Below are 19625 nucleotides of genomic sequence, written 5' to 3'. Positions count from 1 at the left end.
ATACATTTCAAATGTGTGCGAAATAGCTACAAAATTACCATTTCTTCTGAAGTCGCCCGCGCGCTCCCGGAAGTTACACCGCATAAAGTGTTTGGGGTTTGTTTCCTGACAGACGCTGGGGTTCCTGCCGCTATTGCGATAAAAACAGCTATTGTCGGGACATCTGACGCTCAACACAGGTTTCTCTCCGTTGCATATTCCTGTAAATATTTGGACATGTGAAGTTTGATAGCTACTACATAACTGATTACCGCTCAACTAGATGGAGATCAATGTATAGCTTGCTTAGTACTGTTTATTTTTAGCATCAAATTTGCACTGGCGTGCTCTGCAGTGCCAATGCATTGGACATAGCATGCCCTTGTTATTGTAATTTCTCACAAGAGGCCGCAGAACCTTCGTACATCCGATAGCCTGGCTATTCCAGCCTACGCCAATATTACAATGTTGTAAAATATAATATTCATCATCGGATCTGAAACATCTGAACAGTACTTGTGGCTTGGAAGGCTGATGCTAAAAAAGTGGACCGACGACTCGAAGGCAGCAAACGTTAGCTCGCTAACGAACGTTATTGGACAGATTATATGTCAAGATCGCTGGCTAAACTAGGAAACGGATGTTACCCTTAGCTTGAGAAATGTCATGTTTATTTTTTACGTTTCTATTCTACAAGCCGTCGAGGGGTTTTGAAAGAATTTGATCACCGAAATTTGGCAAATAGATTGTTGCGCTAGCTGGCTACTAGCAAGGTTAGCGTGTTTGCTCGCTCAGCTGAGATATAGCTACAGTATCTAGCTAAGCAAATGTAAACTAGCTTGCTAACAACATTTGACAGCTAGTTGATTTGAACGATTTTGAGGCGTCACTCAAGCTTTGTCCATTGCTGCGAATATGCTAAATACTAATGGCATAGCTAGTTACTATTATTTAGTAACCGGGGTTATTAGCTCACTAGATGAGCCAAACTGTAGTGTGAAATAAGTATTTTAATCGTGAGGATTATTATAAATGTAAACTGATTTCTTATAAAATTTTCACCGTGAAAAAAATAAAACATCGGGGTTTTTCCATCTTCCGTCAGGACAGTTTTGCAATGCCATTCGCTATTAATCAGATCTATATAATTAGCCTGTCTGTTAACTTGGCCATGTTCAGGGTTACACATGTCATCACACATTCTGATAATATCTGGTATGCACTGCCACTGCATCTAGTATGTTGTACTTGATTCAGTTAACTTATTGGCATGATGCATAGTCACTTCAGATTGTGTAAGTGATGGCTCACATTGCTAGAATTTCCTTACAAATTGCTTCTGTCATTCCCTTAGATTTCACCTGGAGAGGAAAATGTGGTCTTGAGTGTCTTCAACTTGTCCATAGTTCTGTGTTTTTTCTCCCGTGTCTTTGACAGGATGTTAATGATGTGCATTTCTCCCCCCCATAAGATGGACCAGCAGGCCCAGTCCTACATGCTTGCCAGTCTGACGCGGCCCCACTCTGAGCAGCTGCTGCAAGGCCTCCAGCTGTTGCGGCAGGACCATGAACTGTGCGACATTGTGCTGCGAGTGGGGGATGCTAAGATCCATGCTCACAAAGTGGTGCTGGCGAGCATCAGCCCTTACTTCAAGGCCATGTTCACGGGAAATCTGTCAGAGAAGGAGACCTCTGAGGTGGAGTTCCAGTGTGTTGATGAGGCTGCGCTACAAGTAAGGCTCAATTAAACAAATCAAATGTTATTTGTCATAAGCACAGTATACAACGGGTGTAGACCTTACTGTGAAATTCTTACTTACAAGCCCTTAACCAACAATGCAGTTCAAGAAAATATTTACTAAATAAACTAAACTATTAACAATAACTAGGTTATATACAGCGAGTACCCGTACAGAATCAATGTGCGGGGGTACAGGTTAGAGGTAATTTGTACATGTGGGTAGGGGTGAAGTGACTATGCATAAATAATAAACAGCAAGCAGCAGTGTAAATAGTCCGGGTGGCCATTTGATTAATTGTTAAGCAGTCTTATAGCTTGGGGGTAGAAGCTGTTAAGGAGCCTTTTGGTCCTAGACTTGGCACTCCAGTAGCAGAGAAGTCAATGACTTGGGTGATTGGAGTCTTTGAAAAAAAATGGGCCTTCCTTTGACACAGCCTAGTTTATAGGTCCTGGATGGCAGGAAGCCTGGCCCCTTTGATGTACTGGGCCGTACGCACTACCCTCTAGTGCCTTTCGTTCAGATGCATACCAGGCGGTGATGCAACCGGTCAGGATGCGCTAGGTGGTGCAGCTGTAGAATTATTTTTGAGGGTCTGGGGACCCATGCCAAATCTTTTCAGTCTCCTGAGGTGTAAAAGGTGTTGTCGTGGTCTCTTCACAATTGTCTTGGTGTGCTTGGACCATGAGTTCGTTGTGGACACCAAGGAACTAGAAACTCTCGCCCTGTGTCACTTCTGACCCGTCGAAGTCTACAATTGGCTCCTTTTTCTTGCTCATATTGGGGGAGAGGTTGTTGTCCTGGCACCACACTGCCAGGTCTCTGACCTCCCTATAGGCTGTCTCATTGTTGTAGGTGATCAGGCTTACCACTGTTGTGTTGTCTGCAAACTTAATAATGGTGTTGGAGTCATGCTTGGCCACGCAGTTGTGGGTGAACAAGGAGTATTGGGGGGGACTAAGCACGCACCCCTGAAGGGCCCCAGTGTTGAGGATCAGCGTGGCAGATGTGTTGTCTACCCTTATCACCTGGGAGCGGCCTGTCAGGATGTCCAGGATCCAGTTGCAGAGGAAGGCTTTTAGTCCCAGGGTCCTTAGCTTGGTGATGAGCTTTGTGGCCACTATGGTTGTTGAATACTGAGCTGTAGCCCATGAACAGCATTCTCACATGGGTGTTCCTTTTGTCCATGTGGGAATGGGCAGTGTGGAGTGCAATAGAGATTGCATCATCTGTGGATCGGTTGGGGCGCTATGCGAATTGGAGTGGGTTTAGGGTTTCCGGTCTGATGGTGTTGCTGTGAGCCATGACTAGCCTTTCAAGGCACTTCATGGCTACCAACATGAGTGCTACGGGGTAGTAATCATTTAGGCAGGCTACCTTCGCTTTCTTGGGTACAGGGACTATGGTGGTCTGCTTGAAACATGCAGGTATTTCAGACTTGGTCAGGGAGAGGTTGAAATGTCAGTGAAGACACTTGCCAGTTGGATTGCGCATGGTTTGAGTACACATCCTGGTAATCTGTCTGGCTTTGTGAATGTTGCCCTGTTTAAAGGGCTTGCTCACATCGGCTACGGAGAGCGTGATCACACAGTCGTCCGGAACAGCTGGTGCTCTCATGCATGCGTCAGTGTTGCTTGCCTTGAAGCGTGCATAAAAGGCATTTAGCTTGTCTGGTAGGCTCATGTCACTGGGCAGCTCACGACTGGGTTTCCCTTTGTAGTCTGTAATAGATTGCAAGCCCTGCCACATCTGACCAGCACCAGAGCCGGTGTAGTAGGATTCTATCTTACTCTGTTTTGACACTTTGCCTGTTTGATGGATTGTCTGAGGGCATAGCGGGATATCTTAGTGTCCCTTTCCTTGAAAGCAGCAGCTCTAGCCTTTCGCTTGGTGCGGATGCTGTCTGTAATCCATGGCTTCTTGTTACGGTCACTGTGGGGACGACGTTGTTGATGCACTTATTGATGAAGCTGGTGACTGAGGTGGTATACTCCTCAATGCCATTTAATGCATCCTGGAACATATTCAAGTCTGTGCTAGCAGAAGTCATGTAGCGTAGCATCCGTGTCATCTGACCACTTCCGTATTGAGCAAGTCACTGGTACTACCTGCATTAGTATTTTGAAGATTTCACTGTTTACTAAAACAAGCCTTTTCTGGCTTTTTCACATCATGATTGTTTTATTTCCCCTCCTGTAGGCCATCGTTGAGTATGCCTACACTGGCACAGTATTCATCTCACAGGAAACGGTGGAGTCCCTACTGCCAGCTGCTAACCTACTCCAGGTCAAGCTGGTGCTGAAGGAGTGTTGCTCTTTCCTAGAGAGCCAGCTAGATGCTGGAAATTGTATAGGCATCTCTCGCTTCGCTGAGACCTATGGCTGCCATGATCTCTGCCTGGCTGCCACTAAATTCATCTGCCAGAATTTTGAAGAGGTGTGCCAGACAGAGGAGTTTTTTGAGCTGACACGGGCGGAGCTGGATGAAATAGTGTCAAATGATTGTCTGAAGGTGGTAACAGAAGAGACTGTGTTCTATGCCCTGGAGTCGTGGATCAAATATGATGTCACTGAGCGGCAGCAGCACCTGGCTCAGCTACTGCACTGCATCCGCCTGCCTCTCCTCAGTGTTAAGTTCCTTACCCGCCTCTACGAGGCAAACCACCTTATCCGGGATGACCACGCCTGCAAGCACCTGCTCAACGAGGCTCTCAAATACCATTTCATGCCTGAGCACCGGCTCTCCTACCAGACGGTGTTGTCTACACGGCCACGCTGTGCTCCCAAGGTGCTCCTTGCTGTTGGAGGCAAGGCTGGACTCTTCGCCACCCTCGAGAGGTAATGCTGAACCCCAAACAGTAGTTCAAAATGTTTTTTTAGCAGTTTCGTATGAATTGGAAATGCATTTAACAAATGTAACTAATGTTCTCATTTCTTTCTCTTGTAGCATGGAGATGTATTTCCCTCAGACGGACTCATGGATTGGGCTTGCCCCTCTCAGTGTGCCCCGCTATGAGTTTGGAGTGGCATTGTTGGACCAGAAGGTGTACGTGGTGGGTGGCATTGCCACACACATGCGACAGGGCATTAGCTACCGGAGACATGAGAGCACAGTGGAGAGATGGGACCCTGACAGCAACACCTGGTCCACAGTGGAGCGTATGGCAGAGTGTCGCAGCACCCTGGGGGTAGTGGTCTTGACTGGGGAGCTCTATGCCCTGGGGGGCTACGACGGCCAGTACTATCTACAGTCTGTGGAAAAATATGTCCCCAAGGTGAAGGAATGGCAGCCTGTGGCACCCATGACCAAGTCACGCAGCTGTTTTGCCACCGCTGTGCTGGATGGCATGGTCTATGCCATCGGAGGCTATGGCCCAGCCCACATGAACAGGTACGTTTTAATATAGTCAATCTGCGGTGGAATTAATTTAATTTAACAGGTAGTTTTGTTCATGTGGTTCTAGTAGGTTTTTGAAATACTATGCCTACTTCAACCTGCCGTCAACCTCCATTTGTTCCTACACATGGTAATGCTTACATCAGGAAGGTTATTTATGGTAGACCCCACAATACCTTTTGAGGTCTTTGATCCATCCATGGAAAGGGTTTCAGCCACCCTTTCAATCATGCTCTGTTACTAGCCTGCAATGCAACCCATATTCTGTAGGAACAAAATTCGTCTTGTATTCAGACAGACATAGTTGCTTTTGTAGAACAAGAGCTCTCTTGCTGGTTAGACCCCTGTTGCTGTCTTTGCTCACTAGAGAGAGAGATGTTGTAGTTACCAGTCTCCTTGACTCCCTAAACCCCTCAGGAGAATGTGTTTGGACAGGGAAGCTGTTGAGGGTTTCAGTACTTGATATTTCCAACAAAATATAGACCTGGAATAGATGGCCTCATTAAATTGAGCTGTGACAATTGTACAGCTATATAGTATCTAAAAGCAAAAAGGACCAATGGTGAATTGTATTGTCTTAGATTCAGAAAACGTTAGTCATTTTCTTTTATATGATGGACTATTAGTCTTGCTACTGTACTAACCTGTTAAAAAAACAAACATCTGTCAAAATGCACAGTGTAACTGTACCCTTTTATTGACCGAGTTTTATTTCTTGAACTCTTAATATGCATGTATATATATTTTTTTTTTACTGTGCAGTGTAGAGCGGTATGACCCCAGCAAGGATGCCTGGGAAATGGTAGCCCCCATGGCAGACAAACGGATCAACTTTGGTGTTGGGGTCATGCTAGGGTTTATATTTGTGGTTGGGGGACACAACGGGGTATCACACCTGTCCAGCATTGAGAGGTATGACCCACACCAGAACCAGTGGACAGCCTGTCGGCCCATGAATGAGCCACGTACAGGTGAGTTGGGAAATGACTCAAACAAGGTTTGTTATTTTGATGCAGAGAAGTTGACCATTCAGATTGCATGGCCAGAAATAACCATTTTATGATATCCATATTTTCCCAGGGGTTGGCTCAGCGATCGTGGACAACTACCTCTATGTGGTGGGGGGTCACTCGGGGTCATCCTACCTGAACACTGTCCAGCGGTACAACCCCATCACAGACAGCTGGCTGGACTCTAGTGGCATGATGTACTGCCGCTGTAACTTTGGGCTGACTGCTCTTTGACCCATGATACCCCTGGGTAGGACTCCTTAAGAGAAGAGTTGGACGAAAGGCTTTTCTTTTCTTTTTTTCCCCCCGTTCATCACCAGCAGGCTGAGGGCGGTGCCACACTGCCGTGAATCCCGGCGAGTGAGCTTGCTGCTGGATGAATGTGCCCAGCTGGCGACAGGGGACCACCGAGATGGCCAGAGTGAGAAGGGTCAGGTCTGGTTTGGGTGGAGGAAGGCGTGGGGCAGACCACCATGGATCTTGTCACAGAGATGACCACTACTGCTGCTGGACCACAACGAGGACTCTGCCATTTTACAGAGGACTGTGGGAGAGAACTAAGTGGAGGGGGGAGAAAAAAAAAGAAAATAAAAAGTGTAGACTTATGTTTATGCCATTATTTCTGTTAAACACTCCAGACTTTTTTTTCTTCTTCCTGCTATGAGCAGAACATGTGTTCCAATTTTCTGGATCCTTAAAGTTTGTGTGTGCGTGTGGCGCAGAATGTCTGTATGCTTGTGAGTAGATGCATGTCAGATTAAATGATTGTTATTTTGTTTCTGTGTGCTGGACTAAAGCTCAGGCAAGGTGATTGGCTCACACACTGAGTTTGAAATGTCTGCATCTAAATCAGTGCTTCACAAAGAGAAATTGGAATCTTTATATATTCACTTACAAGGGCTGCCTTTTTTCTCTGTAAATGAAAAGAAATAGATATGAATATATCCTCTAGTGCATTGCCTGTAAATGTTTTTTGCACTGGTTACTAGTGTGTGTGTGTGTGTGTGTGTGTGTGTGTATTTGAATCGAGGGTTGAAGGAGAGGTTAGGAAGGATAAGCAAACCCCAATGAATTCTCCTGAGAGTACTTGCCACCTGTCTGTTTCATCCTTGGAGAAATTCTGAGATTCCCCCCCATGTTACAGCTTCTATTACATCATCCTGTGGTAGGGTCACACTTCATCCTTCTTCATAAGCATTCAAAAGTGACCCTGTCCCTCTTCACTGTTGGGTTTGTATGCTGCTAACTGGTGCTATATTCAGGATTCTCTTATTTTTATTATTTGTTCCTCTGTTACTGTTGTCGATGTATATGCCCCAACTTGACAAGCTCCCATGCAATAAAGCAGGGTTTTTGCTTTGAGCCCCATGTTAAATTAAACTCTTGAGGCAGTTTATCAATACATTACTGATCTGATGATTTCATTCTTTATCCCCAGGGATGCCATCTGTTAAGCTATGGTTTGCCTGAAACATTGTCCCTGCAATTAAATAGTAGTGCATCTGGTTGCCCACTATCACTGCCAGTTTCCTTACAAAGAAAGTCTGTGAGATTGTTGTGCTCTAATGGGTTAGGAACAAGCCTCTTGTTTAGCATGTGAATGATCCCTACACCCTTCTGCTTGCTTGCCACCTCTCTGCTGAAGCATGTGTGAGGAGCTGCATGTGGCCAAGGGCTTCCTGACAAGCTCAGGGAAGAGTGCATATACACAGCCTCATGAGACATGCCAAAATATGCGTTCACAAGTCTGGTGTAACTTTCCCACCTACAGACAGAGCTACAAATAGCTTTCCTATGTGTGCCAGAATCAAAGGGTAATTTTCACTGCTAATGTATGGTACGTGTGACATACCGCCCTGCTGTCATATGGAGGGGTGGATGTGGTGTTGTCTCTGTCAAGGGAAATTGCCACTGTCACAAAGTCTTTGACAGGCCGACAAGGGCATGGGGACAGAGCTCAAAGTGCACAGAGCTCAAAGTGCACCCCCCTTCCTCCAGCAGGCTGCAGGCTGAGTCTGGGTGTTGTAGATTTGGGTCACTCTAAAGGACAGGTAACATGAGGCAATAGAGAGAACTAATGTGATGTGTAAACCTCAAGAGTCCCTGTTGTTGGTCCAGAATGAAAGAGTTGTTTCCTTGTATTGTACATTATAGATATTTGCACATGTGGAAAACTTCAATGGAGCTCTGCATTGCACTTACCAAACTATTTGATATGAAGTGTAATTTCAATTTGTACATAGGTCTCGATTTAGGTTTATGGCATTTAAACAATGCAATATTGTTTTCAGTGGATACAATTTTTGCTTTGAATTTGACTTCCTCAAAGTCAGGGTGTTTCATATTGCTGTGATGTTATCACACGTGGCATGTCTGTCTGTTCACATGTTTATATTGTCTGTTGAAAGACCACTGTTATTCAAACCTCTGTTTTCCTCATCCCGCTTTGCATTGTGTGCTCTTGTCTTTGGGAACATTTCCAATGTTGTGCCTGTCAGTTCACATGTACTAGGAAAAGTTTGCAGACAGATGCATTGTGTACTCCCGTAAAAAATACCAGTTATTGTTTTGCATTTTTCACAAGTAATGTAAGATTGGCACAAGACTTTGACTGTGTATGGGTCTTGCTCTAAGCCATCTTATCGGTCTCACCAGAGAGCAGCCTTGCAGTCACAGTACTGCAGTTTTGTGTGTTCTTCCATTTAACACACTTGTCAGTTGTGGTTACAAATGACAGTACACTTTAGCTCTTACCCTCTAACTTTACCTTGGACTATTTAGTCTTGCTCTAGCAATAAGAGGCCGAGTACGAGCTTGTCCAAACAAGTATGTGAGTTTTTCACAATACTTCATTTATTTTTGGTTTAGTCTTAGGGGTAATTAAATTGGATTTCAAGGTGTCAGGGTTAGATGGCTGCTGCTGTGTTTTTTTTCTCATCCTGGAATAGTGGGCTTTATCATTTCACACTGTAAACATCTCCAGCAATCCTGTCATTTTCTTCATGTTTTTTTTTAAAGACGCCATTGTTAAGTTGTCATGGGATGCAAGTAAATGGTGAGCCATTTTAACCTGCATGACTGTACAGCTCACAGTCATTTCTTTGGATTTTATTCATTTGAAATAATGTGAATGCAAATCTAACATTGCAAACAACTAATTGGGGAAACTTTACATTCTTGGGAGATCCTAAGATACACAAACAGTGCATTTTTGGGGGGTGAATAAATGGCCATTTCATATAGTTCAAAAGGATCTAATACTTTCTTTTAAACATTTGCCATTTATTGAATATTTCTTCCATTTAGATTGTGTGTACTTTTTAACACTTGATGTTAGGTAAATGAGGCATTCGTCTATCCACAACAGGCTGGTAGGATGAGCCTGAACATCAGAACAGTGAAAATCACGCAGGCGTGATTGTCTGCAGCTACCATCTATTGTCAAGCATTTGTTTTACTAGCATGTAGGTTAACCTTGTGGGGATATTGAAAACCACAATGTTAGGGATGTATTTATACTGACTTATTCACTGCGTTGGCGGGAAAACTCTTGGTCATACGTGGAATCTGAAAACAAACTGCAAAATGAAGGGATGTATAGATGTGTGTGTGAAGTTAATTTACTTATTTATCATGGCCTAACCATGTCTTGTTTTGACAACTTTCACCAAAGTGCTTGTTTTAAAGAATGCAGAGGGAGTACTAATATCAAGTCTGGAAAAGACTCACTGCTGTCTCGTGTCTAAAAAAATAAAAGAATTGAAACCGATGTCAATGTTAGCCAAATGAACACTGCTTCATTTCCATTTCCCATGAGTGTGTCTGAAGGTGATATTTTTGAATTGTATATCCTGTGGATTATTACTGGAACTACAAGAACCTTGCTGTAGAAGCTGCATTTCCCTCACATGTTATCATGCTTTGAACATACATTTTAGCCCGTTTATTTATTTGGTGCAGTTGTACCCTGTTAAAATGAATAAATGCCTGCCTTAAAGGTACGATTTGTTCTTGACTCTAGTTTTATGTGCAACAAACCAACATACAAATGCTAGAATATAAAAATATTTGTATTGCTTAAAACTTCAATGACTGCATAGAAAGAAAAAAAAACACCATTCAATACATGAACAAGGATTGTTGCTCAAAGTTTCATTCTTTAGTTCTGACAAGGATGAAATTGGCAGAGGTCAATGCTTAACAGTACATATGTGCATATGAAGCCTGTGATGAGCAGTAATGTTATTTCCAAATGATCAAATGCATTACAAAATCACATTTATTTACTAATGCTTTGACATTTGTTTAGATTGGGATGTAACAATGTACCTTATTGAATTGTGCAGAATAATTTGAATTCCGGGTATTATATGCTACTGTGAAAGGTAAGCACTCAAGAAGCACTTATGTAACATCACTATGCTGGGGTACTTGTAAGTACAAGTAATTACTTACATTTAAGACAGAACTGATATTTTATCCAATGATACATTTTCACACAATATACAAATATTTGAGCAGGTATTCATTTTAATACAAGTTAACGCTGTGTGACTCACTTCCAAGTTGAAGCCCAATGGACAGCTTAAAACAAGCAAGTAAATTAAGGATAATGATTGAATTTCCACAAAATGCAAATACTGTTTCAAATGTTTTTAACAGGGGAAATAGTACCAAAAAAAGCACCAGTTTGATCTGAGGTCAGGGCTAGTATGCACAAAAGGATTGTAGTAGATGAGTCCTGTACAATCTCAGATGCTTCACTAGTCTAGCCTATATATACCCTGTTGACAATTCTACATCAAAGTTTAATTGGATGAATTTGCTTCTCTGAAAGTGCAACCATTTCACCCAAGACAACTAAACACGCTGCAAGCAAATTGTTTTTTTGTTTTTTTTGCAGTGGAGCTATTTAAGGTTGAGTTGATTCTTTAATATGCATACCTCCCCAGAACTATTATAGTCCATGCATATATTCTTGGATTCCAAGCATGCCCAAAGAGAAGATGAACTTATCATTTTGCACAGTGAGTGTTTGAGGAAACAGTCAGGCAAAATGGAGCACATAATTCCAAAAAGTAATCTCAAAGTATAAAAACAAGGAAGTTGTTGACATGATCTCCTAAAAAGTTTGGAAATGTGGTATAAGCCTTTTCAAACTAGATAAAATTTTCAATAAATATGATTAGGTGATAAAAGTATCTGGTAGGAGCTCTCTGAGGAATGGAAGACAAAACCATCATGAGCCAAATGTAAAGTAACTTGGATACTATTTCTGTGAATGAAGGGCAATAAACAGGAAGGTGTTAGGGAGGCATCTTTAGAAAAATGCACACTATCAGTGTTGTCTAGTATCTACCTCCTTCCTTGTGGACCATGGTGACACAATTGGGGTCAATTCCTTTTCAATTCAAGTAAATTCAGGAGAATTTATTTTCGTCCTGAAATGATGGAATGAAAAATGGAACCGACCCCATCCCTGCTTGGTTACATTAGTGCATCTCATTTGTCTGAGGCGCGGATGTAGACAAGGGAAGAGAGAAGGAGGAGTTCAGGGGGCTTGTTTAACAGAATCAGGTTGTCGCTCCTCAGCCCGTCATAGTGCATCCAGTAGCCGTCTATCTGGAAGGCTGCAGAGTAGTGATGCTCCTCCTTGTTGAAGAGTGTGGCGCCCTCCAGTGAGTACCTGTGGAAAAGCAGAGTTGCAATTGGATTTTTCTGCATGTCGAAGACCATTCTCGGTTACCAGAAAAAGCTTAAAGAAATCGGTGCAAATAGCAAAGTACATGCAAGTGGGTGCTGTTTAAACAAAATAAAAACAGATAGCCAATCAATTACATTTAACATCCAGGGTGAAAAATAAACAGCACCTAAGACAATGAGGTTGGGATACGAGTCCTGCTCTACAAGATACCTGTCTTTACCTGTGTTGGGATAGGGCTAGATGGTAGGGAACATAGGACAGCTCCTCAGACTTCCAAAGCTGCATGTTGAGAATGACAAAAGGAGGTGGTCCATGGCAGAAGACCCTCTGAGAGAACTCCCTCAACCCATTACACCTGAAGAACAGACAGCAAATCAGTCAGAATCAGGAAGAACATTAAAAAAAAGATGGTGATTCAACATTATGTTTCTCAGGTGATTTGGAAAGCCACAGACAATCAACAATATAATACTACTATTGGATTAAAAGTGAAAGATCTGTAATAGGAACAAAAACACCATATATACAGTGCATTCAGAAAGTATTCAGACCCCTTCCCTTTTTCCACATTGTTACATTACAGACGTATTCTAAAATTGATAAATTATTTCCCCCCCCCCCTCAATCTAAACACAATAGCCCATAATGACAAAGCGCAAACAGGTTTTTAGAAATTTTTGCAAAAAAAAACAAACAACAGAAATACCTCATTTACACAAGTATTCAGACCCTTTGCTATGAGACTTAAAATTGAGCTCAGGTTTCATCCTGTTTCCATTGATCATCCTTGAGATGCTTCTACAACTTGGAGTCCACCTGTGGTAAATTCAATTGATTGGACAGGATTTGGAAAAGCACACACCTATCTATATAAGGTCCCACACAGCTGACATTGCATGTCAGAGTAAAACCAAGCCGAAGGAACTGTCCGTAGAGAACCAAGAACCGATGGTCACTCTGACAGAGCTCCAGGGTTCCTCTGTGATGATGGGAGAACCTTCCAGAAGGACAACCATCTCTGTAGCACTCCACCAATCAGGCCTTTATGGTAGAGTGGTCAGACGGAAGCCACTCCTCAGTAAAAGGCACATGACAGCCCACTTGGAGTTTGCCAAAAATGCACCTAAAGGACTCTCAGACGAAACCGAGATTGAACTCTTTGGCCTGAATCCCAAGCGTCACGTCTGGAGGAAACCTGGCACCATCCCTACGGTGAAGCATTGTGGTGGTAGCATCATGCTGTGGGGATGTTTTTCAGCGGCAGGGACTGGGAGACTAGTCAGGATCGAGGGAAAGATGAACAGAGCAAAGTACAGAGATCCTTAATGAAAACCTGCTCCAGAGCGCTCAGGACCTCAGACTGGGGTGAAGGTTCACCTTCTAACAGGACAACGACCCGAATCACACAACGCAGGCGTGAGTTCAGGACACATCTCTGAATGTCCTTGATTGGCCCAGCCAGAGCCTGGACATGAACCTGATCGAACATCTCTGGAGAGACCTGAAAATAGCTGTGCAGAAACACTCCCCATCCAACCTGACAGAGCTAGAGAGGATCTACAGAAAAGAATGGGAGAAACTCCCCAAATACATATGTGCCAAGCTTGTAGCATTATACCCAAGAAGACGCAAGGCTGTAATTGCTGCCAAAGGTGCTTCAACAAAGTACAGAGTAAAGTGTCTGAATACTTATGTAAATGTGATATTTCAGTTTAAAATTTGTATAAATTAAGAAACATTTCTAAAAACCTGATTTTGCTTTGTCATTATGGGGTATTGTGTGTAAACGAGGGGAAAAAATGTAATACATTTGAATAAGGCTGTTTACGTAACAAAATGTGGAAAAAGTGAAGGGGTCTGAATATTTACGAATGCACTGCACTAATGTATACCATATATGTCGGAGTATCTTTTAATGTGTATATGAAACTGTATTTTTGTCATGTAAAACTGTGTATAAAAGTACCATGTATGTAACAAAATGTATGAATAATGTATATGTAACAAAATAGCAATTCAAATCTCAAATGTAAAACTAATTTACTTTTGTTCTCCGGAGAGGGGGTGTGGTGGATGGGCCAATATACAGTATATAAATATATATTTTTAAACATTGTCTCTCACCCCAGTTCTTTGCAGAGAATGATCTTGGGACAGAAGAACTCATCCACAGCTGACTGAATGGGATCTCTAGGGGGCAGCTCGTGAGGAGGACTGGGATGGAAGAAAAAGGGTAAGAAGGCTAACTGAACACCATGTAGTGAAACCAGGTAAAAGCTATGATCCTTTATTGATGTCCCTTGTTAAATCCACTTCAAATCAGTGTAGATGAAGGGAAGGAGACATGTTAAATAAATATTTTTAAGCCGCGAGACAATTGAGACAGATTGTGTATGTGAGCCATTCAGAGGGTGAATGGGCAAGACAAAATATGTAAGTGCCTTTGAACGGGATATATATATTTAACTAGTAGGCGTAAGCAGCAGTTTGTCAAGAACTGCAACGCTGCTGGGTTTTTCAAGCTCAACAGTTTCCCATGTGTATCAAGAATAATCCACCACCCAAAGGACATCCAGACAATTTGACAAATGTGGGAAGCATTGGAGTCAACATGGGTCAGCATTTCTGTGGATGCTTTTGACACCTTGTAGAGTCCATGCCTCAACAAATTGAGGCTGTTCTGAGGGCAAAGGCAGGGGAGGTTCATGCAATTCAATATTAGGATGGTGTTCTTAATGTTTTGTACACTGCGTATTCATAACTCTCTCAAGATAGTTCATCTGTGTTGTTTTCAATGGGAGCAAATAAAGCAGTGGGTAGCACAAGCAAGGAATGCATTTCAATATTTCTGTTAGAAAAATGTATTCTCTGTGAAGTGCGTTTGCAATAACTAAATTCGCCCTTGCACTACTTGTAAATCTACCTCATCCCCATATTATTACTTACACTCTTGCTCTTCTGCACCCTAGTATCTCTACTTGCACATCATCATCTGCACATCTATCACTCCAGTATTAATGCTAAATCATAATTATTTCACCTCTATGGCCCATTTATTGCCTACCTCCCTAGATTTGCACATAGATTTTTCTATTGTGTTACTGCCTGTTCGTTTATTTATGTGTAACTCTGTGTTGTTTTTGGCGCACTGCTTTGCTTTATCTTGGCCAGGTCGCAGTTGTAAATGAGAACTTGTTCTCAACTTGCCTACCTTTTTAAATAAAATAAAAAAGTGAAAAAAATTCAAATAAACAACGCATTGTTTTTAACTTTGGCAGAGTGTACTAAGTTATGTAGACGTGCCTATGTTCTTAACAGATTGGAGTTTTGGGAACAGAAAACTGGACTGAACTTGGGCGTTTCTTCGATGAGAAAAATCGGCAGAATATCGGCCCAATTCCATAGTTGGGTTAGCTGATAACGTTACCAGAACGAAGCCCACGCTACAAAAGGGGCAGAAGTCCATGTGTTGTGATTCTGGACGGCCTGATAGTTAGTTTCGTGTTATGGTTGCTGTCACGTGGGGAATAATAAATTGCTTGTTTGTTGGTTTCATCATGTTCTTGATACCATGTCTTGTTTTGAGGTATTTGACCGATTTCATGACAATGCTAATACGGCAAAAAAATTGCTAGCTATCTAACCAACAACTGGCACGATGTATTTGAGAGACAAGTGCTCATTGTGCAAATGTTTTTGTTTTCAATAAACATTGAATACAAAATATATTGTTTACATCATGTCAACAATCTAAGCCAATCCTGTCTGTTTTGCCAAATAGTTGCGCAAGTGGTGGTTTTGTTGCTAAAAAAACAACAACCTGTCTGTATTCTCCCACTGCTGGCCACACTGGGCTTCCTATCCTCACCATATTTGGTGGGGAGTGGAAATTCCAACCAGAGGCTTCAGATTTATGAATCCAGTGAAACTCTATCCACCACCAGTATCAGGCAGCATACATGTACTGTATTTACACTAACCTAATCCACGTAATCTCCAACCTGAAAGAAAAGTACCAATAACAAAAACTTAAAATAGTGGTTGGGATTTGATAATGGGCACAGTATAATCCACTGTCGACATGCAACCCACCGTGGGTAAACATGACTTTATAAGGCTCTGGCAGAGACTAGACCAGAGCTGTTAAGAAACCAACCACACTTCATCATTTCATACTATGATCATTAGAAAGCTGAACCTTATTTTAGTCAAGCAGCGTGTCAAGGGGGCAAAATAAAAGCCTCTTGAAGACAGAAGTGTAGACCAGCTGTCCAGAAGAATTAGCATTGCAAGCAAGAGAGACATGGAAGGTCCGCCCATTTGAACTCATAGCTTTTTGGCTACCTTATTTATAGTGAATCGCTATTGGTTTTCATTCATTTTTACAAATTAAGGATTACTGGTCTCTGATCAGAAGCTGAACAAGCTCTGGGAGATATAGTGTAAAGCAAATCCTCCCATACTGACCAGAATACAGATTTTGGCTTACAGCTTTTGCCTCTCTTACTTGATGTTGATGGTTTTCTGTATGAACTCCTGGAAACGAGCAGGACAGCTCCAGTTGGTGCACAGACTCTCCTGCATGGTAGACATCATTGTCTCCAAGTTCTTGGTGAAGTTCTCATGTTCATTACCAAACAGGTCGATCTCCAACGCTGCATGGTGGATCACTGAGCGGTACTGCCTCTTGGACATCCTGTCCCAGATCCACAGCATCTTAACGGTGGTGTAGTCATACGAGTCCATCAGGTAGAGGAAATGCTCCACAAACTGCCTGCCCAGGAATATGCCCACCTCCCGGGGAAAGCTCTGGTTGTCTCTCAAAATTACATAAAGAATCATGAGGAACCCATCGATGGTGCAGGTGTTCTTTAGGCTTATCTTAACATACAGAGGGGTGCATGAGATGGCCTTCCTCCCTGCCCTGATGGTGTAAACACCCCCCCATGGGAGCACAGGCCTCCAAAAGGAACGGTCCTCTTCATCATTGTTGTTGATGGATGCACGGATCTCCTCAAACAATGTCTTGGTCCTAGAGAAACAACATGAAGGTACGTTATCATTCACTCTGGGTTGAAGTTTTGCCCTTAAAAAATAACTTATCCTTTACAACCAAATCAAAAAATTGTAAATGGAATGTTATAGAAGGGTCCAGACACTTTTTCCCCACATTTTACAGAAACTTACCCCTAACAGCATTCCTTCATTATTGTTGTGTTGTATGGGGACCCTGAAAAAATATGAACAAAATCTCCCAAAACGTCCTTTTATAGACGGCAAAGCTGTCAGTATTGTGATGCATGTCTTTAGATGTTGTTCCATTTTTCGTGTTTCCTGCTGCGACAGGTAACTAGCAAAATAAAGGAAACACCAACATAGTGTATTAATAGGGCGATGGGCCACCACAAGCTGCCAGAACAGCTTTGCTGTGCCTCGGCAGAGATTCTACAAGTGTCTGGAACTTCCTGTGTGGAAGCACCCCATGCTTTCAATATACACTACATGTCCACCTACTTTTGGCCACCTCCTCATCAAACATCTCATTCCAAAATCAGGGGCATTAATATGGAGTTGGTCCCCCCTTTGCTGCTATAACAGCCTCCACTCTTCTGGAAAGGTTTTCCACCAGAATGTCATTGTATGCTGTAGTGTTCACTGGAACTAAGGGGCCGAGTCCGAACCATGAAAAACAGACACAGACCATCATTCCTCCTCCACTTCACAATAACGGCACTTACAGATGACCGGGGCAGCTGTAGCAGGGCAGACATTTTATGAACTGACTTATTGGCATCCTATGACAGTGCCATGTTGAAAGTCACTGAGCTCTTCAGTATGGGCCATTCTCCTGCCAATGTCTGTTTATGGCGATTGCATGGTTGTATGCTCGGTTTTATACACCAGTCAGCAACGGGTGTGGCTGAAATAGCCGAATCCACAAATTTGAAGGGGTGTCCTCATACTTTCGGCCATGTAGTGTACTTTGTATCCCTCAAGTGTTTATTTTTTTTGAGGAGTGACCTGCAAAATGGACCGAGCGGTAGCGCTCGAGTCGCAACAAAATGGAATATAACGTTGCGGATAAAGTTTGGAATTGCATCATTTTGTGTACAATAGCTAAAGAAATGCATCACTACACTGACAGCTTTGCCGTTTCTTAAAGGATGTATTTGGGTGTTTTTGGAGCCTTCGTTCATACTTTTCAGGGCACCCATACTACACAAGGATGAGGAAGTGATTTGCTGTTTGGGGTAAGTTAATACATGTCAAATCACAAAAAAGCTGTCTGGGCCCTTCTATAACATACCATTTACATTTAAAAAAAAAATTGAAATGTGGTTAAAAAAACTCCCAAAAAACACTTATTCTTTTAGCACAGTTCGATGATCTCAAATCCGTACCTTCATCTTCCTTATGATTAATAAGAGTTTACCTGCATGGGATTGGTTAAGGAAGGTATTCATAATTCACTAAATAATTAAGTTACATGAGTGTGCATGGCAATAGATCCCTCATGCCAGGGGTCATCCCATCTTGTAGCAAGCCAACTGTCAGATCTGAGGATGACATGCATAATTGCAATGCAAACCCTGGTAGCTAGTTACATAATTAATCTTTTTTTTAAATATGATAAACGTTTAGTCAGCATTATTTAATAAATCGAATTGAAGACTAACATGGCAGCTAGATATAATTAATGCTCTCCTGCATGTAACTTCGATACTTTTGACAGCCAAGTTGCAACACACACTGGGGTGTAAATCAGTCCAAACAGTTAAACCCAACGAAAACGAGAGTTTCTATTGGACAAATGCAGGTAGGTCCCTCCCCGTTTCGTTCGCATCCGTGTAAGTAACGTTTTGCAACAGAATCAGGGTTTGACTAGCCTGCTGCATAAATGCTCCTGACCTGTAGTTTTTTTTCTTCAGATTTGACATTTACGCATCAGATTAGGAGAATTATGTTTAAGATTAGGAAAATGTTTAGGGCTAGCTAAAATACAAAAAAAACAATCAACTTTTGACGTTAATTTGATAAAAGCAGTATCCCTTCTAACAATTACCACATAACCAGCGCAATGAATACGCCCCTGGTATACACCAGCTGCTAGTAGACGTTAGTTTAGCAGACCATCTAACGTTACTAGCTAGTTAGCTAACTCCCCTCCCCCACATTTTAGTGCCTTTACGTGTGGATGCAATATTACCAAATGTTGATGTTGGATTATCTACCAATGTTTTCAAATACATGTGTTGGTTCGTTAGTCTAGCTAGCTAGATCACATGCAAGTTAGCTTAGCAGCTGGCTACCAAACGTTAGTAACGTTACCTTTCAATTTGCAGACTCTCCTCGGTGCTCGAAATCAGGGTTTTGAGGTCTTCTGTTTCGGTCAAAATGCAGAATTTGCTCTCCATCGTTCTCTGTATTTCTTCATGTCTTAATTCAGGCCAACAGCCAGAAATCCTTCTCTGTAACCCTCGGGAAAGCTTGGCACTCAGCAAGCTTCAAAACATCCAGAGCAATGTCAAGTTACGCCCATTGCTTCGCGTGACCACGCCTATAAACAGTGGTTGGTTTACGCCCTTCATCTCTTTCTTTCAGCAATTCAATGCTGCCACCTGCTGTCTGAGACATTTTTGCTTTTCATGACATTTTCCCTCCAACATTTTCCTTCCTGCCTCCTTCTCTCGAGGGGGCGCGCAGGGGTGGAAAGCATATTACGTCTTCTTATTGGTTCTATTGGATTGACATGATTTTGAGACTCGTGATTGGTCAATAATTCCTGCCCTCAACTCAG

General features: G+C 42.4%; 2 protein-coding genes across 3 annotated transcripts; one reads left to right on the top strand and one right to left on the bottom strand.

Annotated features, from left to right (window-relative positions):
- Window positions 1–61: 61 nt before the first annotated feature.
- LOC112261856 (kelch-like protein 28) lies at window positions 62–10124 on the top strand. 2 transcript variants are annotated; one of them, XM_024437484.2, is made up of 6 exons: window positions 62–179; window positions 1451–1711; window positions 3917–4554; window positions 4664–5107; window positions 5876–6084; window positions 6194–10124. In XM_024437484.2, the coding sequence occupies exons 2-6, from the start codon at window positions 1451–1453 to the stop codon at window positions 6355–6357; spliced, it is 1716 nt and encodes a 571-aa protein (XP_024293252.1). In that variant the 5' UTR covers window positions 62–179; the 3' UTR covers window positions 6358–10124. The 2 variants fall into 2 exon arrangements, with proteins under 2 accessions (XP_024293252.1, XP_024293253.1); XM_024437485.2 differs by having other exon boundaries at window positions 62–202.
- Window positions 10125–10174: 50 nt separating this feature from the next.
- LOC112261857 (uncharacterized protein C14orf28 homolog) lies at window positions 10175–19482 on the bottom strand. The gene is made up of 5 exons (XM_024437486.2): window positions 19157–19482; window positions 16335–16859; window positions 13952–14041; window positions 12048–12182; window positions 10175–11809 (listed from the first exon to the last, which is right to left on the bottom strand). Exons 1-5 carry the CDS (start codon window positions 19240–19242, stop codon window positions 11626–11628), a joined length of 1020 nt encoding a protein of 339 aa, XP_024293254.1. The 5' UTR covers window positions 19243–19482; the 3' UTR covers window positions 10175–11625.
- Window positions 19483–19625: the final 143 nt, after the last annotated feature.

Source organism: Oncorhynchus tshawytscha, linkage group LG11, assembly GCF_018296145.1.
Source record: "Oncorhynchus tshawytscha isolate Ot180627B linkage group LG11, Otsh_v2.0, whole genome shotgun sequence".
NCBI lineage: Eukaryota > Metazoa > Chordata > Actinopteri > Salmoniformes > Salmonidae > Oncorhynchus > Oncorhynchus tshawytscha.
The sequence above is the reverse complement of the archived record's forward strand: the minus strand, read 5'-3'. Positions and strand labels throughout refer to the sequence as shown.